The sequence below is a fragment of the Lissotriton vulgaris genome, chromosome 4_1 (genome assembly GCF_964263255.1).
Source record: "Lissotriton vulgaris chromosome 4_1, aLisVul1.2, whole genome shotgun sequence".
In the NCBI taxonomy this organism is placed as follows: Eukaryota; Metazoa; Chordata; class Amphibia; order Caudata; family Salamandridae; genus Lissotriton; species Lissotriton vulgaris.
This window is the reverse complement of record NC_141691.1, coordinates 395,882,863-395,903,530: the sequence shown is the minus strand read 5'-3', so window position 1 is coordinate 395,903,530 and position 20,668 is coordinate 395,882,863. Positions and strand designations below refer to the sequence as shown.

The following is a 20,668-nucleotide window of genomic DNA, read 5'->3' as shown; positions in this document are numbered from 1 at the left end:
AAACCTAATACTACAAAGAGGGTAAATATGTAACCTTGGAGGGAGGAATAACCATCCAAGTGAAAACATTAGGCCTGAAAGGGGATTCATGACACCTAGAAGTACTGGATGGTCGTCTGCATCACCTTCCAGTGAAAGCACAGAATTGTTTGCTGTACACTGGAGACAAAAGTACTCAGGTCGTAGCAGAGAGAAATAAATAAGTGGCACTCCAAAACAAACAAAAACACAACTGAAATGAAAAGTAACTCTCAACTTATCCACATGCCGACTGGGTTGATTCCGTTGATGTAGTCTGCCAGAACAGAGGGAAAAACAGAAGATCTATTAAGGCTACCAAAATACTACAACTCAGCTAGTCAAAGGCAGGTATGGGTACAAACCTAATGCACCCTCAACTTTGGTAGATGTGCTGAACTCAGGCTGTAAGAGAGTGCAAGGTGACAGGACTACTTGTGCAGGCTTATTCGGGAAAAATGCAAAAAGTGAAGAGATTAAGAATGTACAATGCATTCAAGTGAGGCCATGAAAATTGTAATAATTTATTAGGGCATTTTTCACTACAATTAAATTTCAGAGATTAAAATAGGGGCAATCAGAATGGAAATTATATTAACCAGCTAATAGTATTAAGGTAACGGTTATATTACAAGAAAATAAATGTTCTTAAAGGTCTTCTTTTTATAGCAGGGTTAGGATCAAGGCAACAAGAGGCATGAATAGATCAAATCAGTCTGTGTCCAAATTCTGACTCACTGAAGAAAATTTACTTTGCACATATGTATTCTGGGATATTGCAGAGTTATACTGGTAGCCCAACTACAGACATGCGTGCTACGCTTGGGTTCAGGGTGTGACTGTATGGACTGTGTTGAACAACGTATCTAGGTTTTCTCATTCTAGGTTCCTCTGAAGATGGTTTAGGCAGGAATGTAGATGCTTGTAGGTCACAAATATAAGGAAAAGGATAGTTGGAATGGGAGTTTTCAGGTTAGGTTTTATTTGGTTTTGCTTGTACGGATATATCTATCAACACCACATTGTGGTGACAACAATTGTGATTGGCAGGTTCGGATAAGACTTGAATCAGCCTAATGCAGAGGCATTAAGCAGGACATCAACAGTTTCAATGGAAATATAAAAAATGGTTGGTGCCTCAATCTGTCAGTGAGCCACATACTGAGCACTAGCTGCACATTACTAGGGGACTATAGCTCTCGAGAGTGCTCCAGGTGAGAGTCACAAAAGGTATTGAGCATGGGTCTACAATCTTATTTAATAAAGGCTTCCCATAACAATAAGTTGTCAAAAACAACAGGTCCATTACATGTGCTGAAGGTCTTTGGGTGTCATACATGGAAGCTCCCTAACCCCCATGTCCTCCTCCACTAACATGCAGCTTTCTTGACATTATGCGTTCATTGCATAAGCAAGTCCTTATGGCCTCAAATATAGTGGGAACTTTAAAAGGACAATGAGCAGTGACATCACCTTATATGGTGCAACACACAACAGCCGGACTCTGTTAGCTGAAGCTGCAAAAAATTGGGACTTGTGTGATATCTGGCAAGTTTGTATCAACGGGTATGTACATTTTATTTAGCTGGGCCAAGAGACTTCTTCAGTCAATCTAAGAGGTGCAAAAATACAGGAGCTGGTTCTATCAGACCACTCCCCAGTGGAAATCTGAGACGGCCAAACTCATACGATGGTTTTAAAGACATAGCGTTTAAATGCTTGGTAGCTAACAAATTAACGCTTTATTGAATTTCTCCAAGACAAAGCTGACTGATATATTCGCATGAATGTGTGGGTTAGTCATCTCATGTCAACCTCTGAAAAGTGTTTTAGACATTCTTCCGGTGGAAGGCTATGGCACACCTTGTAAACAAAAAGAAAGAGAATGTGGGAGACCACCAATCTAGAGATACTAGATCTCAAACGCAAGAACCAACTTATGATCTCAAGAGAAGAAGATGCTATCCAATAATTTAAGTTAATCTAGGTATCAATAAATTACGTTGTGGTTAATGCAGCCAGACACTCCTTTATGTACTAAAGATGCATTTATGAACAAGAAGATAAGACAGAAAAGCTGCTGCATGAGATGAATCGATGAGAAACATTGCAGTGGTCCAAAACTCAGAGAAAGAATGGTGACACAGGCGCTTACAATTAAATAATTATTAACAGTGTACACACAAAAGCAAGCATGTCAGCCTTACAGATTCTATAATTGATCTCCTCACGAGGATGTTCATTTGTGCACGGAGAGACTTACGGGAGATGGAGCTCTCAGCTGAGAAGTTTGTAAATCAACTGTGAACATCTCAGTCTGAAGACTGTGCGCCCTAATGGTTATGCATTAGCACATTCAAAATACTCTCTAGTGAGGCTGACTTACACTTTAAATAGGGATAAACTCTGCTTAGATGGGAATAAGGTTCACAGGCTTGTGAGAAGGATTCATCACAATGATTCCAAAAGCTGGCAAGACTCCCATTCCTACATCTCACTGATGAAAGAGGAGTCCATTGTGCTTGCAAAGGCACTGGAAAACAGACTGCTTGAGGCAATTAACTCTTATGCAGTTCGCAGAAAATGTGATTATATACCGGTTAGTCCACGAGGCGTAATATATGCCATGTAATCACTGCTTTTGCCTTGGCTACCTTTGAGTCCATTTGATGGCGTCCTTACTATGGCAATCCAAGCTAACGTTGGAAAGTTCTGCTTGGCAGTAGTCTTGGCGTCAATGCGATTTGCAAAAGTTGTGTGCTAGGTGTTCTATATCTCGTGCACTAATGTCTTAAGCCTGATTTGAAGAGGTCTTTATCTGTAGTGTCTTGGATTTTTATCTATTTGCGCTCCAGTTGCTTGCAGCGGCGTTTCGTCAGCCTTAGTTCTGCTGTATACAAGCTGGCCTATGGTTCAGCTCTTCCTGTTGGGTTGCGCTTGAGGAAGCCTGAGTGACAGCGCATGTGGTGATCCAACTGTTGATGTTCTTGATGGCTTTTGGTAGGTTGCTGGTGTGCTCAGGCCAGTATGTGGAGAGGGTGGAAGCCCACTAATTTTCTGTAATGTTTTTCCAGCTGCTGGGAGTAGTTTGTGTTAGTAGGTCTGTAGTCGTGCAGTAAAGGTACACTGAAACTGATAAGGGCATGGTCTGTCCTGGTCATAGTTGACAGCTTATCGACTGTGATGTTCCTGACTGATCAGAAAATCATGTCCAATAGGTGGGTGGCGGTGTGGGTGGGTCCGATAATGTGTTGGGTGAGGTCAAGGTTTGCAAGGTTTTCTAGAAGAGCTGTAGAGTTTGGGTTGGTGTGTTTTTTTAGGTGAAAGCTAAGGTCTCAGAGGAGGATGAAGGTGCCGGAACCCATGATGATGCGTGTGACGAAGTATGTGAGAAAGCTGACGCAATTGGTGTTGGGTCCTGGTGGTCTGTATACAAGGGTTCCACCCAAACAGAAGTAGGCGGTAAAGCATATCCTGAATGTGAGATGTTCCATGTAAATGGTGGGGTTGTCCGTGTAAGTGGTAAGGCTGATGGTATCTTGGATTATGGTGGTGGCTCCACCACTGGGTTTGTCCTGAGGGTCTTGCTTGGCGATCCTTAGCGGTGGGGTTGGCTGATGCAATGTCCAGTGCAGAGGCTGGGTTTAGCCATGTTTCCATGAGGAAGAGCAGGACTGGATTGTGGTCATGCAGTAGGTCCCATATCTCATGGGCATGTCTGGAAACTTATATCGAAAGAATGGCAGCTTCACATTAGTGAAATTATGGAACTCCATCCTGCTGGAACTAATGAAGAAGTTTGATGGTATGCCTCCTTGGAGTGACCTTCCATTTTAGAGCGTCTGAGTTTCATTCTAGTTAAACAGAGTGACATAGATTATGGTACCACGTAGATGCCCACTGATGTGTACATACTTCTGTTAACAGATAAACTGTACAAATATTTCACTATACAATTTATATGATGTTTCAGTTGCTATCAAATCCACATCCACAGTTTAAAAGTCAGTATAGACAACGAAGAAAAGTACAATGTCAGCACAGGTAATTAAAAAGCATGCAATAAAGAAACATAGATTGCTGAAATGTTCCTTTGCCCACATTTGCTCAAGTCTTGAAGTGAGCCTTTTCTCTTTCTCGTGTAAAATACACAGCCTGTTACCTTAGCACTAAAAATCCTGAAGTGAGGAAAGAAAAATAGAGAGGGCAGTTTGTAAGATTAAAGTGAGCTCTACATGAAGTTGTATGGAAACATGCGCTGAATTGGCTTTACAAAAAGAGTCCTATTACAAGTTCTTGTATTAAGACAACACGTTGCACGCAGTGTTTAGTTTGCAAAAAAAAAAAAGTGCCAGGGCCTTTGTCAGGAGGCCACTGCAGCTCTCACCACCTATTGCTCCCACTAGCGCTGCCAATGAAAGTTCTATCACTACTAGCCATCACATTCATACAAGTGTGACAATTCAGACTTTACATTTACATTAAAATGACTAATACAGGCCGCCCAAGCTAAACTTATAGCTTTGGGTGGCAGGTATTTGTGATTTTGATGTATATTCAATTATTAAACAACAGTTATGCTCCTAAACAAATAAGACAAACAGCACCACTATGTGGCAGGCTGTCATGAGAGCAAAGTGTTGACAATTAAGTGCGAGTGCCCTGGAAACCGCTGACCCAAAATAAGTACTTGCTACATAGTTGTTTTCACAGGAGGATTCTCTGTTTGATGTGCAAGAGTATTTAAAGAACATCTGAATCAATAAATGATCTATTGCACATTTAAGACCCACAGGAGTGCACAAATGGCCGTATGTGGATGTTACGCTTTTTATAGAAATTGTGAATGTTAAAAAAATTTATTTACACAAATTGCAGACCTAAATTAATGATGCATATATTTCCCACTTTTTCATATGTAATCTATCAATCGGATCTGTTTAAAAACAGCTGAATGCCATAGTTTACTAACTTGGAGCCTTATGTAGAGTTTAGCTGACGGCATACTAGGAAACAAATGTTGCAGCTATCCTGTTCACTGTATTAGAAATTCATTATAGCCTATGATACTTGTAACACGACAGATGAGATATTCGTAATGTTTTAATCTCAAAATAACACCCTAAGAAAGGTCTCAAAGATACTTAGGAAAATAACTTACCTATTTCCACATCATCATCAGCTTCAGCTTTAAATATATAAACTTTTATAACCTCGGAACCATAACCATTTTCTTTGACAGTCCCATCATGTGAAACTTCAGTGCTAATTTTCAAAGGTGTACTTCCAATTTGCTCCAACTTTTCACCAACGTCATCCACTGTAAGATGAAACCAAAAACAGGATTGGAAAATGAATACAAAATATATTAAATGTGTATACTCTGAAAAGGGCGATACTTGTCAAAAATCGAGGAAAAGCTTTAAGATAAACACTCTGGACACATATTTCAAATTATGGTACACCATCAGTCAATATTGCATTCTTGACATTTAATAAATTAACATATATAACCTTTGGAGTAATGAAAACTCACCTTTCTGTAACATTAGTTTTATGCATGGGTATATAAATTAAAGTTAAATATGTGCAAGGCAAAAAATTGATGAAATGGATGATACAACTGTACAGAATAGGAGATAAAATCAAGATATGTCTTCGACGACACGCCAGCATTATACTCTGCTACCACTTTTCAAAATGTTCTCTGCTGTATTTTCTGTACTTTATTGGAACTTGTGGGACACTCATTCTTAGGCATTTTTGAATTCTAAAGAATCAATTTGTGCATAGCTTGAATATATCTATGCATATTATGGCCATAAGAAATATATAGTGTGGCCAATGGTCACTCTAAGTCTCTGTTGTGGTTTAGTTTTCCTTACCAGTGAGGCGCAAGGACATCCATGACGCAGTCTACCACCTAATGAACAACATGTGGTGGCACCAGAAACTGTGGTGTACTGAATAATGCCCGAGGTCCATGGCCATATGGCAGAGATGAATAGACTGAGTTCCTACGTGCATGGTAAGATACATGTCTGTGTGCGTTTGAGTGGTGGGAGAAACTATTCACTGTGTGTACTGCTGCTTAGTCACAGAGTGTAATAACTCATTTCTCTTTCTTATGTAATTTTTCAATTTAGACCACAAAATGGTTGTCAATACGATGCAAATCTAGCATTTAGTACTTAATAAAACTGGTTGTGTAAGCACTAACTGAGAAGACACGGGAATGACAGTCCCCCTTGTCAACATCAATCTAGAGGGGCAATCATCCAGAGAAATAAACTGAACAGAGTTGTAAAAACACTTCCAGATGGGGCAGCACTTGTCTATCCATTAATAACAGCCTAGTGTGAAGGAGGTCTAACAGATTAACAAGGTTTTAATGTCCGCTTTAAACTTGCTGGTGGACAACTCAAGCTGTAGGTTCCTTTACAGGGCATTCCATACATTATCCAAAAAGGTATCTACATCCAAGGTCATGGTACACTGCAAGAAACAGGCACTAGAGTTTCATCTCTGAGGTAGTCACTAGGTGCATCTATGTAACAGCCTTAGCCTTTGCAGTAGTATGTGCCCACTTTTCATCAGAGATGCTGTACAGCATGATTAAAACCACAGGCAAAGCCATTAGGTCTGACGGGAGAGAACTGTTGGCTTTGAGAATGCTTGTTGACAGCTACATGCACCCTTTGGCTCACCGGGAACAAAATGAATCCTGTATGCTGATGATACCCAGTGGGCTTTGGTCTGTCACCCAACCACTGTCCAATAAAATAATAGAAACCTCCTATCAGGAGATGGAAGTTAAAAACTTAAAACAAAATCTATAGCATAGAAGATTAATTATCTATTTAAGAGTAGAAGATGGATACATACAATTATACACTATGCACGCTTTAGGACTGCTTTGAGTAGAGGAGGACATTGATGAGAACTCAGTTGAGGCAACTTGGACTTGCTAGTTAAACAAGAGGTGGTTTAAATATTTTTTGTAAAATATAGTAGGACGGATTGGTTCGGATGGAAGGGAAGATTGAATAACAGATTTGGCAGCACAGCTACAGGCTCTATCACTTTCTTGCATCATGCTGACAACATGGTCTCGTAGATTTACTCGGGAAGAGACCAAAATGTTGACACCCTAACCCATTTTCCTTGAAGTTTCTGGTAAGTCTGAACCTTTGAAACGTTGTTCCTCTGTCTAGGATAGTCTCTACACTGCATACTTTTGGCTTAGACTTTGTATGAGATTTGCGCTCCCCTGTGTAGCATTCTAGCATACGGGCACACACAGACAAGTCACTGAATCGTCCAGACTCTGCTTTGCTCTAGTAGTCCTAACGAACAAGTTACTTACCTTCGGTAACAATATATCTGTAAGAAACAGTAGTTAGTATTAGATTCCTTACCTTAGAATATCCCCAGGCGTCAGACTGGATCCGGAAATTTTTTGCGTAGCAGTACCCTTGCGCGTCGGTAGGCGTCGTCTGCGGCTCCGCGTCAGTCGACGGCGTCATGGGCGCCGTGATGACGTCGTCGGAGTACTTAGAGGCCGCCTCAACGTGCTGACATCAGTTCTTAGACACAGCTTTTCCGCGCCAGAAACGCAGAGACACGTTAAAAATCAACACTGGTGCCATTGAAACTAGGGCCCTGAAAGGGGATGACCGTAACCCTAGATATCGGTTGGCAGAACGGGGAGGATGGTTGGGGCGGTAAGGAATCTAATACTAACTACTGTTTCTTACAGATATATCGTTACCGAAGGTAAGTAACTTGTTCATCTGAAAGAAACCGGTTAGTATTAGATTCCTTACATTAGAATAGATACCCCAGCAATATCAACCCCAGTGGTGGGTTTGCAAACCAATAATCACACCAGAAAGTCCTTGAGGACGGAACGGCCAAAGAAGCCATCCCTCTGGACTTGACCCTCCAGGCAGTAGTGTCTTGCGAACGTGTGCAGCGAGGCCCATGTAGCTGCCGGACTAATGTCCTGCAAGGGGACTCCCCGACCCAGGGCAGTAGTAGCCACCGTGGCCCGAGTGGAATGGGCCCTCAGCCCAACAGGAGGCTCCTTCTTAGCCAAGGAGTAGCAAGCCTTGATACACAACACGACCCACCGAGAGATGGTCCGCTTGTGTACCGCCCGTTCCTTCTTAGCGCCCACGTAACCAACAAAGAGTTGGTCATCCACCCGGAACTGGCGAGTGCGATCAAGATAGAGCGCACGTTTTGGTTCCAGACGGTGGAGCCGCTCTTCCTCTTTTGAGGGATGCGGTGGCGGAAAGAAGGTGGGCAAGGTGATAGACTGCCCGATGTGGAAGGCCGTGACGACCTTGGGCAGGAAAGAGGGTCTAGTCCGCAACACAACCTTGTCCGGATGGACAGAAAGGAAAGGAGGTTTAGAGGAAAGAGCCTGGAGCTCACTCACTCTCCTCGCAAATGTGATGGCAACCAGGAAACAGTCTTCAGAGTAAGAAGGCGGAGAGGACAGTTGTGAAGTGTCTCAAAGGGAGCGCACATCAGATACGCAAGAACCAGGTTCAAGTCCCACTGAGGCATCGCAAACGGAACAGGAGGAACCGTGTTTGCGATGCCTTTCAGGAAACTAGTTACAATAGGGGACTTGAACTAAGAAGGCTGATCAGGCAGCCTTTGAAAGGCTGAAAGGCAGAAAGGTAGAGCTTGATAGTGCCCTGAGTAGAGCCCTGCTGGGCAAGAGAAAGAAGGAAGAGAAGAACCTCAGAAAGAGGGGCAGAGAGAGGATCCACAGCCTTTGCTGTGCACCATGCCACAAATCTGTTCCACCTGCAGGCGTATACCGACTTCGTAGAGGGACGCCTGGCTGCCAGAATGATGTTACAGACTTCAGGAGGCAAGTCAAATGGCCTCAACTGTCGCCGCTCAATCTCCAAGCATGGAGGTGGAGACTGGACAGGTTCGGGTGGAGGACCGTCCCCTGCTGCTGCGACAGAAGGTCCTCCTGAAGAGGCAGATGAACCAGGGGATCGACTGACATACTGAGTAGCTCGGGATACCAGTACCTTCGTGCCCAGTCAGGAGCCACAAGGATGACTTGGGCCCGGTAGCGTTTGATCTTCTTCAGCACTCTGGGCAGAAGTGGTATAGGCGGAAAGGTGTACAACAGACTGCAACTCCGCTCGCGACGAAAAGCGTCTCCGAGTGCCGCCTTGGAAATTCCAATGCGCAGAACTGATGACATTGCGCGTTCTCTTCGGTGGCGAATAGATCTAACCAAAGCTCTCCCCACAGCAGAAACAGACCTTGAGCCACGTCTGAGTTCAGACGCCATTTGTGATCCACCATGCATCGGCGGCTGAGTTCGTCCGCCCTGGCGTTCAGAGAACCTGCCAGGTGTTGAACCACCAGGGTCACGCCCTGATGTTCCAGCCACTGTCAGAGGCGCAGAGCCTCCTGGCAGAGGGTCCACGACCCCACCCCGCCCTGTTTGTTGCAGTACCACATGGCGGTGGTGTTGTCCGTGAACACTTGCACTACACTCCCCCAGACAGAGGGGATGAATGCCTTCAGTGCTAGACGAATCGCCCGCAGCTCCAAAAGGTTGATATGGAGCCGGGACTCCGCTGGAGACCAGAGGCCTCTGATCTCCGCCTCTCCCCTGTGGCCTCCCCAGCCCTGGAGGGACGCGTCCGTCACAACTATGTGCTCGGTTGGGGAAGTGATAGGGATCTGCCGCTGACCCAATCGCGGACCGTGAGCCACCACTGCAGCTCTCTCGCAGTGCCCTTTGAGATCAGGACATGGTTGGACAGGTTGCCCTGATGCTGGGCCCACTGAAACTTCAGGTCCCACTGCAGAGCCCGCATCCAACGGGCATGATGCACCAGAAGGATACAGGAGGCCATCGGCCTCAGAAGCCGCAGCGTCAACCTGACCGAGACTCTGGATAACGGCTGAAAGATCGGAATCAGAGCCTGAATATCCCGAACCCGCTGTTCGGGGGGGTACACCCAAAACTGCGACGAGTCGAGAACCGCTCCGATGAAGAGGAGCTTCTGGGAGGGGTACAGATGTGACTTTGGCACATTGATGGAGAACCCCAGCTGGTGCAGGAGATCTGCCGTAGTCTGGAGGTGGCTGACGACTGTCTGGGGCGAGCCCGCCTTCAACAACCAGTCGTCGAGGTAGGGGAAGACTGAAACCCCTAACCTGCGCAGATGAGCTGCGACCACCGCCATCACTTTTGTGAACACCCGTGGGGCGCTGGTAAGGCCGAAGAGGAGCACGGTAAACTGAAAGTGCTTGTGGCCTACCGTGAACCGCAGGTAGCGCCGGTGGGCCGGCAGGGCGGGGATGTGGAAATAGCCGTCCTGCAAGTCCAACGCTACCATCCAGTCTCCTGGGTCCAGGGCAGCTAAGACCTGAGCCAGAGTCAGCATTTTGAACTTCTTCTTCCGGTGGAAGCCGTTGACGTTCCGTAGGTCCAAGATAGGGCGTAGGCCCCCTTTGCCCTTCTTGGGTACCAGAAAGTAGTGGGAGTAGCAACCACACCCTACTTCTGGCCCAGGAACGCGCTCGATGGCCCCCTTGGCCAAGAGGGCCGTAACTCTTGCAGAAGCCGCATATGATCCCCCGATACGCGGTGGTATTGCGGTGGCATGGCTTGAGGGGTCGTCTCGAAGGGGAGGGAGTAGCCCCTTCGGACGATTTGCAGCACCCACCTGTCCGATGTGACAGTGCGCCAGTGGGACTGGTAATGGCGATCCCTGCCCCCCACTGGCGTCACATGGGCCTGAAAGCACGGACTAGGAGGGTTTGAGGCAGATGCTGCGGGGGAAGGTGTGGACTGGCCTCGCCGTTGTCCCCGACCGCCTCCACGGCGATTTCCACGGCCGCCACCGCGTTGGATGTTAGTCTGCGGTGCGTGGCTGACAGCAAGTGTGGGGGTGCCCCTTCCTTGGCCACGAAAGGAGCGAAAGGCACCGGTTTGCTGGCGCGGGGCCGAGAGGCCCAAGGACTTGGCCGTAGCCCTGGAGTCCTTAAAGCGGTCAAGCGCATGGTCTGCCTTGTCGCCAAAGAGGAGACGGCCATTAAACGGCATGTCCATGAGGGTATTCTGGGCATCCGCTGAAAAGTTGGCGAACCTCAACCAGGCGTGGCGACGAATCGCCACCGTCGTTGCCATCGCTCTGCCCAGTGAGTCGGTGGTATCCAGCCCACACCGGATGGAGAAACGTGCCGCATCTCGACCCTCCGCAAGGGCTTGGGCGAGTTTAGCCTTGACCTCCGCTGGGCTTTGTGGCAGCACGTCCGCGACCGTGTCCCACAGGGAGTGGGTGTAACGGCCCAAGAGGCATGCAGTGTTGGAAGCCCGCAGTCCCAAACTAAGGGAGGAGAATATTTTCTTTCCATAATTCTCATACCTCTTGAATTCCCGATCAGGCGGAGCCGACAGGAATGCGGTCTGGGAATTAGAGGCCTGGATGATCAGGCTCTCGGGGATGGGGTGGGTGGACAGGAAACAAGGGTCGCCCGGGGCCGGGCGGTGGCGCCTGGCCACGTTCCTATCTACAGGCTGGCCTGTAGCGGGCCTGGACCAAGTGCCCAATAGAACGTCAGTCAATGCCTCATTAAACGGCAGCCGAGGCTCACTTGAGCTTGACTGCGGTTTAAGGACCTCAGTGAGGAGGTTAGTCCTCACGGCCGCGACAGGGAGCTCAAGGCCCAAGGCCTTGGCCGCCCGCGTAAACACCACACTGAAGGTTGCCCCCCCTCCTCCGAAGCCACGGTAGGAGGTGAGACAAAACCAGTGTCTGGTGAAGTGTCCAGACCACTGGAATCCCCAAGTCCACCTGTCCAGTCCTCCTGGGACTGACACTCACGTTTCAGAGGGTCCTCAGACCCCTTCCAATACTCCTTATCACCCATCTCCTGATAATCAGGGTTGTCAAAGGAAGGGGCCGGTTCATTGAAGTAGAACTCCCCAAGCGGCGTCGAGAGCGGCGCCCAGCGGCGCCGCTCTGACGCCGGAACCGGGTCGAGGGAGGTATTGGGGATGGCGCCGCCAAAGGACGGAGGTGACACCTGTGGAACTGGCGCCGGTGAGGTCGTCAAGTTGACCGGCGACGATCCGGATCCAGAAGCAGATCCAGTGGCCGAAGCACCGACCTGCTAGGGCCCCCAGACGGGTCCGCCGGGCCATGAAGAAGCGCTCAATCTCCTCCGGCGTCGCTTGCTGCCCAGGGACCGGATGGTATGGGGTAGGTCGCGACGCCCGCGACTCCGACGGAGCCGCGTGGGCAGTGTCACCCGAACCCCCGGCCGCATTGCGCGAGCGTCGGGGGCAATCGGAAGAGCGATGACGTCTCTTCGACTTCTTGTGCTTACCGGACGACGACTTCGAACCTGAGGAGTGATGTCGACTCCCGGAGCTGTGATGGCTCCACCCCTCGCGACTGGTCCCTCGACCTCCGTCCGGACCGGGACCTCTCACGGCGCGGGCCGACTGCCTGAGCTCGAGCTGCTTGTGGGACCGCTCCCGCCTAGCCTTCGAGGTTAAGGCCCGACAGTCGGAGCAGGTCTTGTCGTCATGATCGACGCCGAGACAGTGGAGGCACCGACGGTGAGGGTCGGTGACCGACATCAGTCGGTCGCAGTCCCCACAAGGCTTAAAACTTGGCATCCCTATAGGCACCGATCGGAGTCGAAGACTCGAAGAATGATCAAAAAGATCTCAAAAAAGTTTAGTCAAAAAGTGACTAAGGTACCACTGTTTCCGGATCTGCGCTGCTGGCGCGGAAAAAATAAAAACTGACTTCAGCACGCGGAGGCAGCGTCTAAGTACTCCAACGACGTCATCACGGCGCCGACGACGCACGCGAAGCCACAGATGACGCCTACGGACGCGCAAGGGTCCTGCTACGCAAAAAAATTCCGGATCCAGTCTGACGCCTGGGGATATTCCAAGTTAAGGAATCTAATACTAACCTGTTTCTTTCAGATTGAACCGATGTTTTGTACATCAGAGTGCTTCTATTAAGAACACTAGTGTGCAGAGAGTTGAGATAGTTATCAATGGTATGTCTCATGTGTACCAGGCACTGAAGGCTCAGTCTGCACTCAGCACTGCACAGCACTCTAAGTAACCATAGCACATCGTGCAGCACGGGGTGCAGTATAGTTACAAAGTGGATATCACCATGGAATGCACACTACCAGCATTTTATACAAACACGAAATGGGGTTTTGAAGCCCAGAGGATTCATCTAGTGTTTTGCGTTAGGTGGTATTGTGCTGTTCACAGTACAGTCTGTTTCAAGGACACAGAGTGCGTAACACAGACTGCTGAGAGTTTTGTGAACAAATACGATGTGTTGTACATCTTAAAGTTGTGAGGCATAAGCTGCGCTGAATTGATCATACATAAAAATTATAGTGTTCCTATGAATGCCCAAAAGCCACTTCCTGCAAATATACGACGTGTTTGTACACACGAGGGCCCCACACAGTACTCCATGCCGCATGTGATGGTGCACTGTAGAACACCAAGAACATAGGTGGGTTTCAATAGACCAGTTCACACGTATGTTCACATGCGCAGTGCATTAGAGCACGGACAAAGCACTTGTAAAACACTGTAACAATAGCAATTATAACACTTGCTAAAGCAGGGGCTTTTAAGGGCCAAATGTACAAAAGAGGCATACATATTTTTAGATGTGCTGTTTTTAGGTTTTAATCTTATGTTTTGCTATTTTAAATGTAGCTACAAAACATGTATGCAAATATTTTTCTTTGCCAAATACGCATTTCATTAAACAGGTTTGCAAGTCAGACTGCTAAGAGGAAGCAGCAGGATGTTAATGGAGGAGCATTTTGCAGAGAAACATTGAGAGGTCAGGAGTAAAAAACCATAGATGTGAGAATTCAGCCAGCAAAATATTAAAATCTATTAAAATCACTGACATCAATGATTTTAATACTTACACAGGGTGCGGATTACCTAGAGGCTTTGTGGTTCGAAGTAAAAAAAAAAACAGCATTGGCAAAGCCAATAGGTCTCACCTATGTCAGATCTATTGGCTTTGTCAATGTTTCTTTAGCCATAATATACAGCAGCACTGGCTTCAGTGCAGTATGACTAAAAGAAAGAAAAAAAAGCGAAATGACGCGGTCAACACTGGCTACATCAGGCAGCTTTTTGTCTTTACTTTCAGCCATGTTGCAATATGGCTAAGATACATTGCCCAAGCCAACAGATCTCACACAGGTGAGACCTATTGGCTTTGGCAATGCTTGTTTTATGTAGTTTTGTTGCCTACACATGGTGCTGACCCTAGCACCTTGTGACAAACCAGGGCTCCTGATAAGCACTGTGGTATAAGATGGGCACATGGGTGCAGGCTTTTAAAGAAATTGAGTTATTTTAGTAAAACATATGAGACTGGTAGTACAGTACATGTAATTGAGTGCCAATTTATGTGGATGGTGAGACAGCTATTGTTAATATTTTCCTGAAATCAAATGGCACATGCTGCCTAAGGATGTTATTTCAAATTAAAATCAAAAGAGTTCTCTATTGGACCTTATGTGGCCATAGAAGAAAAAACAAAGCATGATGATTACAAGAAATTTTTGCAAGTATATAGTAAAAATTGGACAGAAATCTTAAAGTGCAATTTGCAATGAAAACAGCATTTTCTTGGGCCTTACAACAAGAATAGGCTTCAGTCGTAAAATCACAATCTTAAAATACGCACAATGAGAATAAGAAAAATACAAAGTTCATAAAATACAAAACGGGCCGCAAACAAGAGCTGCTATCAGTAATGAGTAAACAATGTTAAGCCATAGGCAGTGGTAAACCACACCAGTAGGCTACCCGTCCACTGATTTTCTGGATCTTTGTGGATCTTACTGCGTTTTTAAGAAAGGAGCTGACCCACATATATCGGGAGTGTTCAATAATTGAACAAATGAAACTAAACTTCTCTACATCTGCAGTGCCCCATATTATTTAATGGTGGCTTAAGGAAAGGTCTGCCCAGAAGATTAAAGAAATTACAAAAAAGGAAAATGCAGCAACGATTGCTCTGCTGAGCCGTCGTAGGGCCTTTCAACCGTTGATATTATTTCATTAGTGAAGAACTTGCTATAAAAGTCACAGCTTCTTAGTCAATATATTGGAGAAAAGTACAGTGTAAAATGCACTGTGTGACTTTTACTGAAAAGTGTTAGGATAGACCCTGCCAAATTAAAACACCCGTTGGAGAGGGTGTGCTTTTGGATTGGAAATGTTTATAGGCGAATCAGAGGCCCAGGGGAGCCACTTCATGGCTGCCTTGTCATCCCCACAGATGAACCTTTCAGGGAAGGCTTTATCCACTCTCCTGCCAAGACCATGAGCTAAGAGTAAGTTAGACAGCAGTTTTTTGTCATGCCGCAAGGAATGTCTCTTTCTGATATCAACCCATTATCTGCATTTCCCTTACACTGGTGGAGCAGATCAAGTGTACTCGCCCACTAACGACCTACCTCTATTTACCTAAAATGCCTCCTAGACATCAGGAATAATGGGAATAACGATAAAATGGCGAGTGGCCAGGTATCCTGGAACAGTGCATGTTCTTCTGGGGCTTATACCTATCCATCTGTATTTCAATTAGGGTAATCATGCAGTGGGACCAGTAGGGCAGATCAGTGGTTATATCCTCAGTAATGCCCTCCACACTTTCCTCCTGGTCTCCACAAAAAATAAATCTGACTGTAAATAGACAATTCAACCATTAAGATCAGCCAATAAACATGCTATCCTCTGGACCTTTCACACTGCCAGGCACGTAGGACTATTCGACATTACACCCAAAGTACAACTGAACCTTGTACAACACGCAAACTTCAGGGAAAGAAGACTCTTCGTCTTAGCTAGAAGGGTAATTCTCCTGAAATCAAATCTGAAAATGTTTCATCAATCAACAACACCAAACTGTGTCTGGGGAGAACATGAGAACCTTACTCACTTCCTTTCAAATACCAACTATATAACAAGGTCAGAGGCTTCAAAATGTTTGAACAGAAATACCTAGAAAATGATGATAAGCGTATCTTTTTCCTTCTAGACTTCATTCGAGAAATCCCTAGACAGATGGGAAAATACATGGTCAAAAGCTGGAACTATTAGGGAAAAAAAACTCAAATTCGAGGTGGATATACATTTCCTTGTGGCACTTCATGAAGACTAATGAGGACCATTTTGGAATGTTATTTCACACAATCAAGTAACTTTTATCCCTGCAGATCGACTTGCTGTTTAATCATACAGACACTATTAATGGTTCTCATTCTACACAAATATTATATTTTGTTTTAAATCTCTTTTGTAAAGCAGTTATTGCTGGTGCAAAAGGCAATCGGTATATGTAAAAACCATCTATAAATAAACCCAAACTGCAGTCTTTTAATCTTCTCTGAGGTACATATATCCTGGCATAAGACATGCTTTCCTGTGGCATCTACCCAATCAATCAATAAATCAAAGGCGTGTAAAGTGCAGCTATTCACCCGTGAGGGTCTCAAGGCACTGTGGGGGTGTCTGCTGGTCAGACTGGATAGAGGCTCATTCGAAGACCCAGGTCTTGAGGTTCTTACTGAATTGGGTCAGTGATGCAGATTGCCTAAGGTGCAGGGGCAGGGTGTTCTAGGTCTTGGCGGTGAGGTAGGAGGACGACCTTCCTCCGGTTCTTGTCTTGTAGATCTTGGGGATGGAGGCGAGTGCGAGTTGGGAAGATCAGAGTTGTCTGGCGGGTATGTGGAATGTGAGGCGGTGATTTAGGTACGCTGGTCCTTCGCCATGTAGGGCTTTGTAGGCGTGAGTGAGGAGCTTAAAGTGGCTCTCTTGTTGACTGAGAGTCAGTAGAGTTGTTGAGGTGCTGCGTGATGTGGCTGCGGCGGGGCAGGTCTAGGACCAGTCTGGCTGCAGCATTTTTAACGTTCTGTAGTTTCTAGAGCTGTTTCTGGGTGATGCCGGCGTAGAGTGTATTGCTGTAGTTGAGTCTGCTGGTGACAAGTGCATGGGTGACCATCCTTCTAGATTATGTTAGCATCCACCTGAAAGTCTTTTGGAGCAGGCGGAGCGTGTGGAAGCAGGATGAGGACACTGCGTTGATTTGGCAGTTCATTGTGAGCAAGGAATCTAGTATGATGCCAAGGTTGCATGCATGGTCCTTCGGGGTGGGGGGAGATCCCAGAGAGGCTGGCCACCAGGAGTCTTCCCAGGCGGAAGGAGTGGGCCCCAGGATGAGTACTTTGGTCTTTTCCGAGTTGAGCTTGTAGCAGTTGTCTTTCATCCATGTAGCGACGGCCTCCATTCCACATTGGAAGTTGTTCTGGCGGTTGTGGGTTCATTGGTGAGCTAGAGGATCAGCTGGGTAATTTCAACATAGGAGACCATGTTGAGTCCGTGGCTTCTGACGATGGCTGCGAAGGGGGTCATGTAGATGTCCCCACCAACAGCACTTCAGGTATGTTGACGGAGCAGACTGGTAATGTTACGCCATTATCTATCCTCTCTTGCTGGGGCTCGATATGCCACTTAGACATCTGGGATCATTTTTAGTCCAATGAAAAAGTAGAAAGAGTGGGAAGCTCAGCATCCTAACACAGGGCATGCCCCTCTCTTGCCTCTTTTCTTCATATGCTTTTCAGCTGCGGCAGCAGATTGACAGTGCTAGCCCTCTTCGGGGGATCCAAAATGCACCGCCAACAGTAGGGGTAATTTTTTTGTGAATTAAAAAAACAAACTCTTTGGGGATTTGAGAATCATGGCACAAGTAGAGTAGACTTCCTAGCCTCTACTTTCACCTGGAATCCAGCTACTGTGAGGAAGCAAATCAGTGGAGTTACCCCTCAAATTGCCCATATAGGAGAACATGATAGGCCTACATAATACCAAGGATCATTTGTTTTGTCAAGGGAAACTCTGTTCAACCGATAGGGGGGAAAGTGTTTTTAAAGTGTATGTCTTAAATACCCCTAGTCCCCTCGGCTTGGCGGCTGACAATGATTCAAAGTTATGAATTTGGAGAAAATTAATATTGCTACAAGGCTCAGTAGTTTTAATTTTATTCGGATATAAAGATCAAGGGCACTTTCTACACCAGGTCAAGAGAATGGAAAACACTAATTTTGAAGCCTGAGCCAATATATTATCATACATCCTCAAACAATTTAAACAAACAGTTGCTGGTAATATGTTAGCATGTTTGTATTATGTAAATATCCATGTCACACATCCATTTTTTGTACTTACAAGATATCATCAAATAATCTTCTGAGGTGCTCTTGCCATCATCTTCAGTTTGGATGGTAACTGTTGACCCAGGAACACTCCTAGCAGATTGAATTACAGTTTCTGTATCACAGGTTGCTTCAAGTACTTCCTCTGAAATTACAGCGGGAGAGTCGGGTCCTACAATGGAATCCTGAATCACATGCTCCAAATGTACATCAGGACTTGTAACAAGGTCAGCCACAAACACCTGATCACGCATACTAACAGTTCCTGTTATCAATTCAGAAGTCAAAACATGTTCACAACTATCTAAGGCTTCCTCAATGGCTTCGTCAGCTACTAGCTCCGATTCGGTTATAACATCTGTCTCTGTGATAATATCAGGTCCTTGGACGACCTCAGAGGAAAGATCATGTTCAAGGGTTATATCATCATCCGTGATAAGGTCAGAAACTAACACAGCTTCAGGAACAGAGACAACTATATGGTCTCCATCGATGTGAGCAGTACCAGTCATTCCAGCCACTGGAAGAAAATGTAAAAACAAAGTTAGTAATTAACATATTCTGTCCTATGCTCTATATCTGAAAACAGTAGTATTTAATATATACAATAATTTATTTTACAATAATTGGATTATTGATCAGTTAGGACTGATACTAAAAAAGGATGTCAAAGCATGAACATGTAAAGCCAAATAGGCATTAGCCACCTACATTTCTTTTATGGCAGTAATCTAAGAGCACGTTTAAAGCCCTTTTGATGTAGTTATTCAGGCATTAAGTGAGCTGTTCTATTTGATAATTTAGTTTCCACAAACACCAGCATATTAAGAGCCATCTTAGTTTAAGACAAAAACTTTATGGCATGACACAGGCATTCAGCCAACATTGTTTATTAATCTTGTTATTTCTATACTATTGACTTGGTCACATGGTCAAAAGAACTCTGTTAACACAACCAAAATAACAATGACTTTAAAGAATACAAAAGGCATGTATTGAGGTGAAGTAGGCCGTATGAAGAGGAGAAGGAAGAATACGCTAGATGAATCTTCTATATTGTCTTACTGAAAGACAGCAGAGGAGTGATTGGTGTATGTCACTCAAAAGACCATTCAGAATTCTCTGAACACCATAGAAAACCTTTTTGTGAATTTGGGTTTTCATTTAGGAGAATTTCCAAAACAAGAAAACATTTACTCTTAAATGTAAACAATCTAGAGATAAAGATTTTGGCATGGGTATGAAATATGTTTGTGCGTTATCTGTAGGCTGGATTGGGCAAATTGTGTTTTGTTGTAGATATATGCTAATTCTACTTTAACATGTAGTGTAGTTCCTATTTTCCCTATAGGCCCTGCGCATTGGAATAACATAAACAGCAGTATAGACGTACGAGTGCGGTCTTCTAGGTCTCTACTAACTATGTTAGACTTAATTGGTTTTGTACCAGCTAGCTCAGAGGTCACTGGAAACTTTCTTGACTGAAGAGGAAGTGATCAGCTTCCCTGGCTCAGACAAGAAGGGATTCAGTTTTCCAACAACCGCATTAACATGACAACTTTGCTCCTCAGAATAAGAGTCAATCTCTAGAGTCGTGTGAAACAATAGACAGCTATTTCACTCAGTCAGTTGTGCAGAATTACTTTCACCAGTATGCACAGAATAGAGAGACGGGCGTTTTCAATAAAAGATATTATTTATTGAGCAGTCTTCCTTCTCAAGCAAGAGAAATGAATTGCCACAATTGCAAGACTTGTTGTTATAAAAAGTGCGTACAGTAAAAGGAGTATTACGAAATAATACTGTAAAAGCATTGATATGGTTTCTTAGCCATAAGATGGTTAAAATGAATAAAATATATACATTCATATATACATTTGTCTAACGTACTCAACTGGTGCTTCTAACTACGCCTACCCCAATGTACCTGACCTAAGCCTAATACGTGGGAGGGAGTAAGTAAGTAGCAGTTTAAGTTAAGTTGGTTTTGCCAAGGGTTTGCTTCAAGAATTCTCTCTAAGGGTTTAGTCAGCACCGTACCTCTGGAATAGAATGTTGGAGGTCTGGTATCTCCTCTCAGGACTCGATATTCTAGTTACCCGCAAGGGTAGGCTGGAAACGCCGGAGCTGGATTTTCTCGGCAGGAGAAAAGACAGCGTCTTTCTCAGCGCGTCAAGGAGGAGGGGCAGCTTCCTTAGGCTACTCGCATCTGCTGGGCTCTCTGCAAGGGACAGCTGTTCTGCTCCAGTATTCATCACCACCGTGTTTGCTTAAGGCAACGTTGGTATTATTTATACCTGAAAGGTGCCGAGTTTGACGTAAGTTTTTGGTCATAAGACGTCAATAAAGAGGTCACTAAGAA

At 45.3% G+C, this 20,668-nt stretch overlaps 1 protein-coding gene across 1 annotated transcript in view; it reads right to left on the bottom strand.

Annotated features, from left to right (window-relative positions):
- Positions 1-20,668, bottom strand: part of ZNF711 (ZFX family zinc finger ZNF711) — a 177,939-nt gene that overhangs the window by 96,806 nt on the left and 60,465 nt on the right. Inside the window, exons 3-4 of the mRNA XM_086918776.1 lie at positions 18,320-18,826; positions 5,180-5,338 (exon numbers count right to left, since the gene is read on the bottom strand). Coding sequence (XP_086774902.1) covers positions 5,180-5,338; positions 18,320-18,826 — 666 coding nt within the window. The remainder of the gene's footprint in view (positions 1-5,179; positions 5,339-18,319; positions 18,827-20,668) is intronic.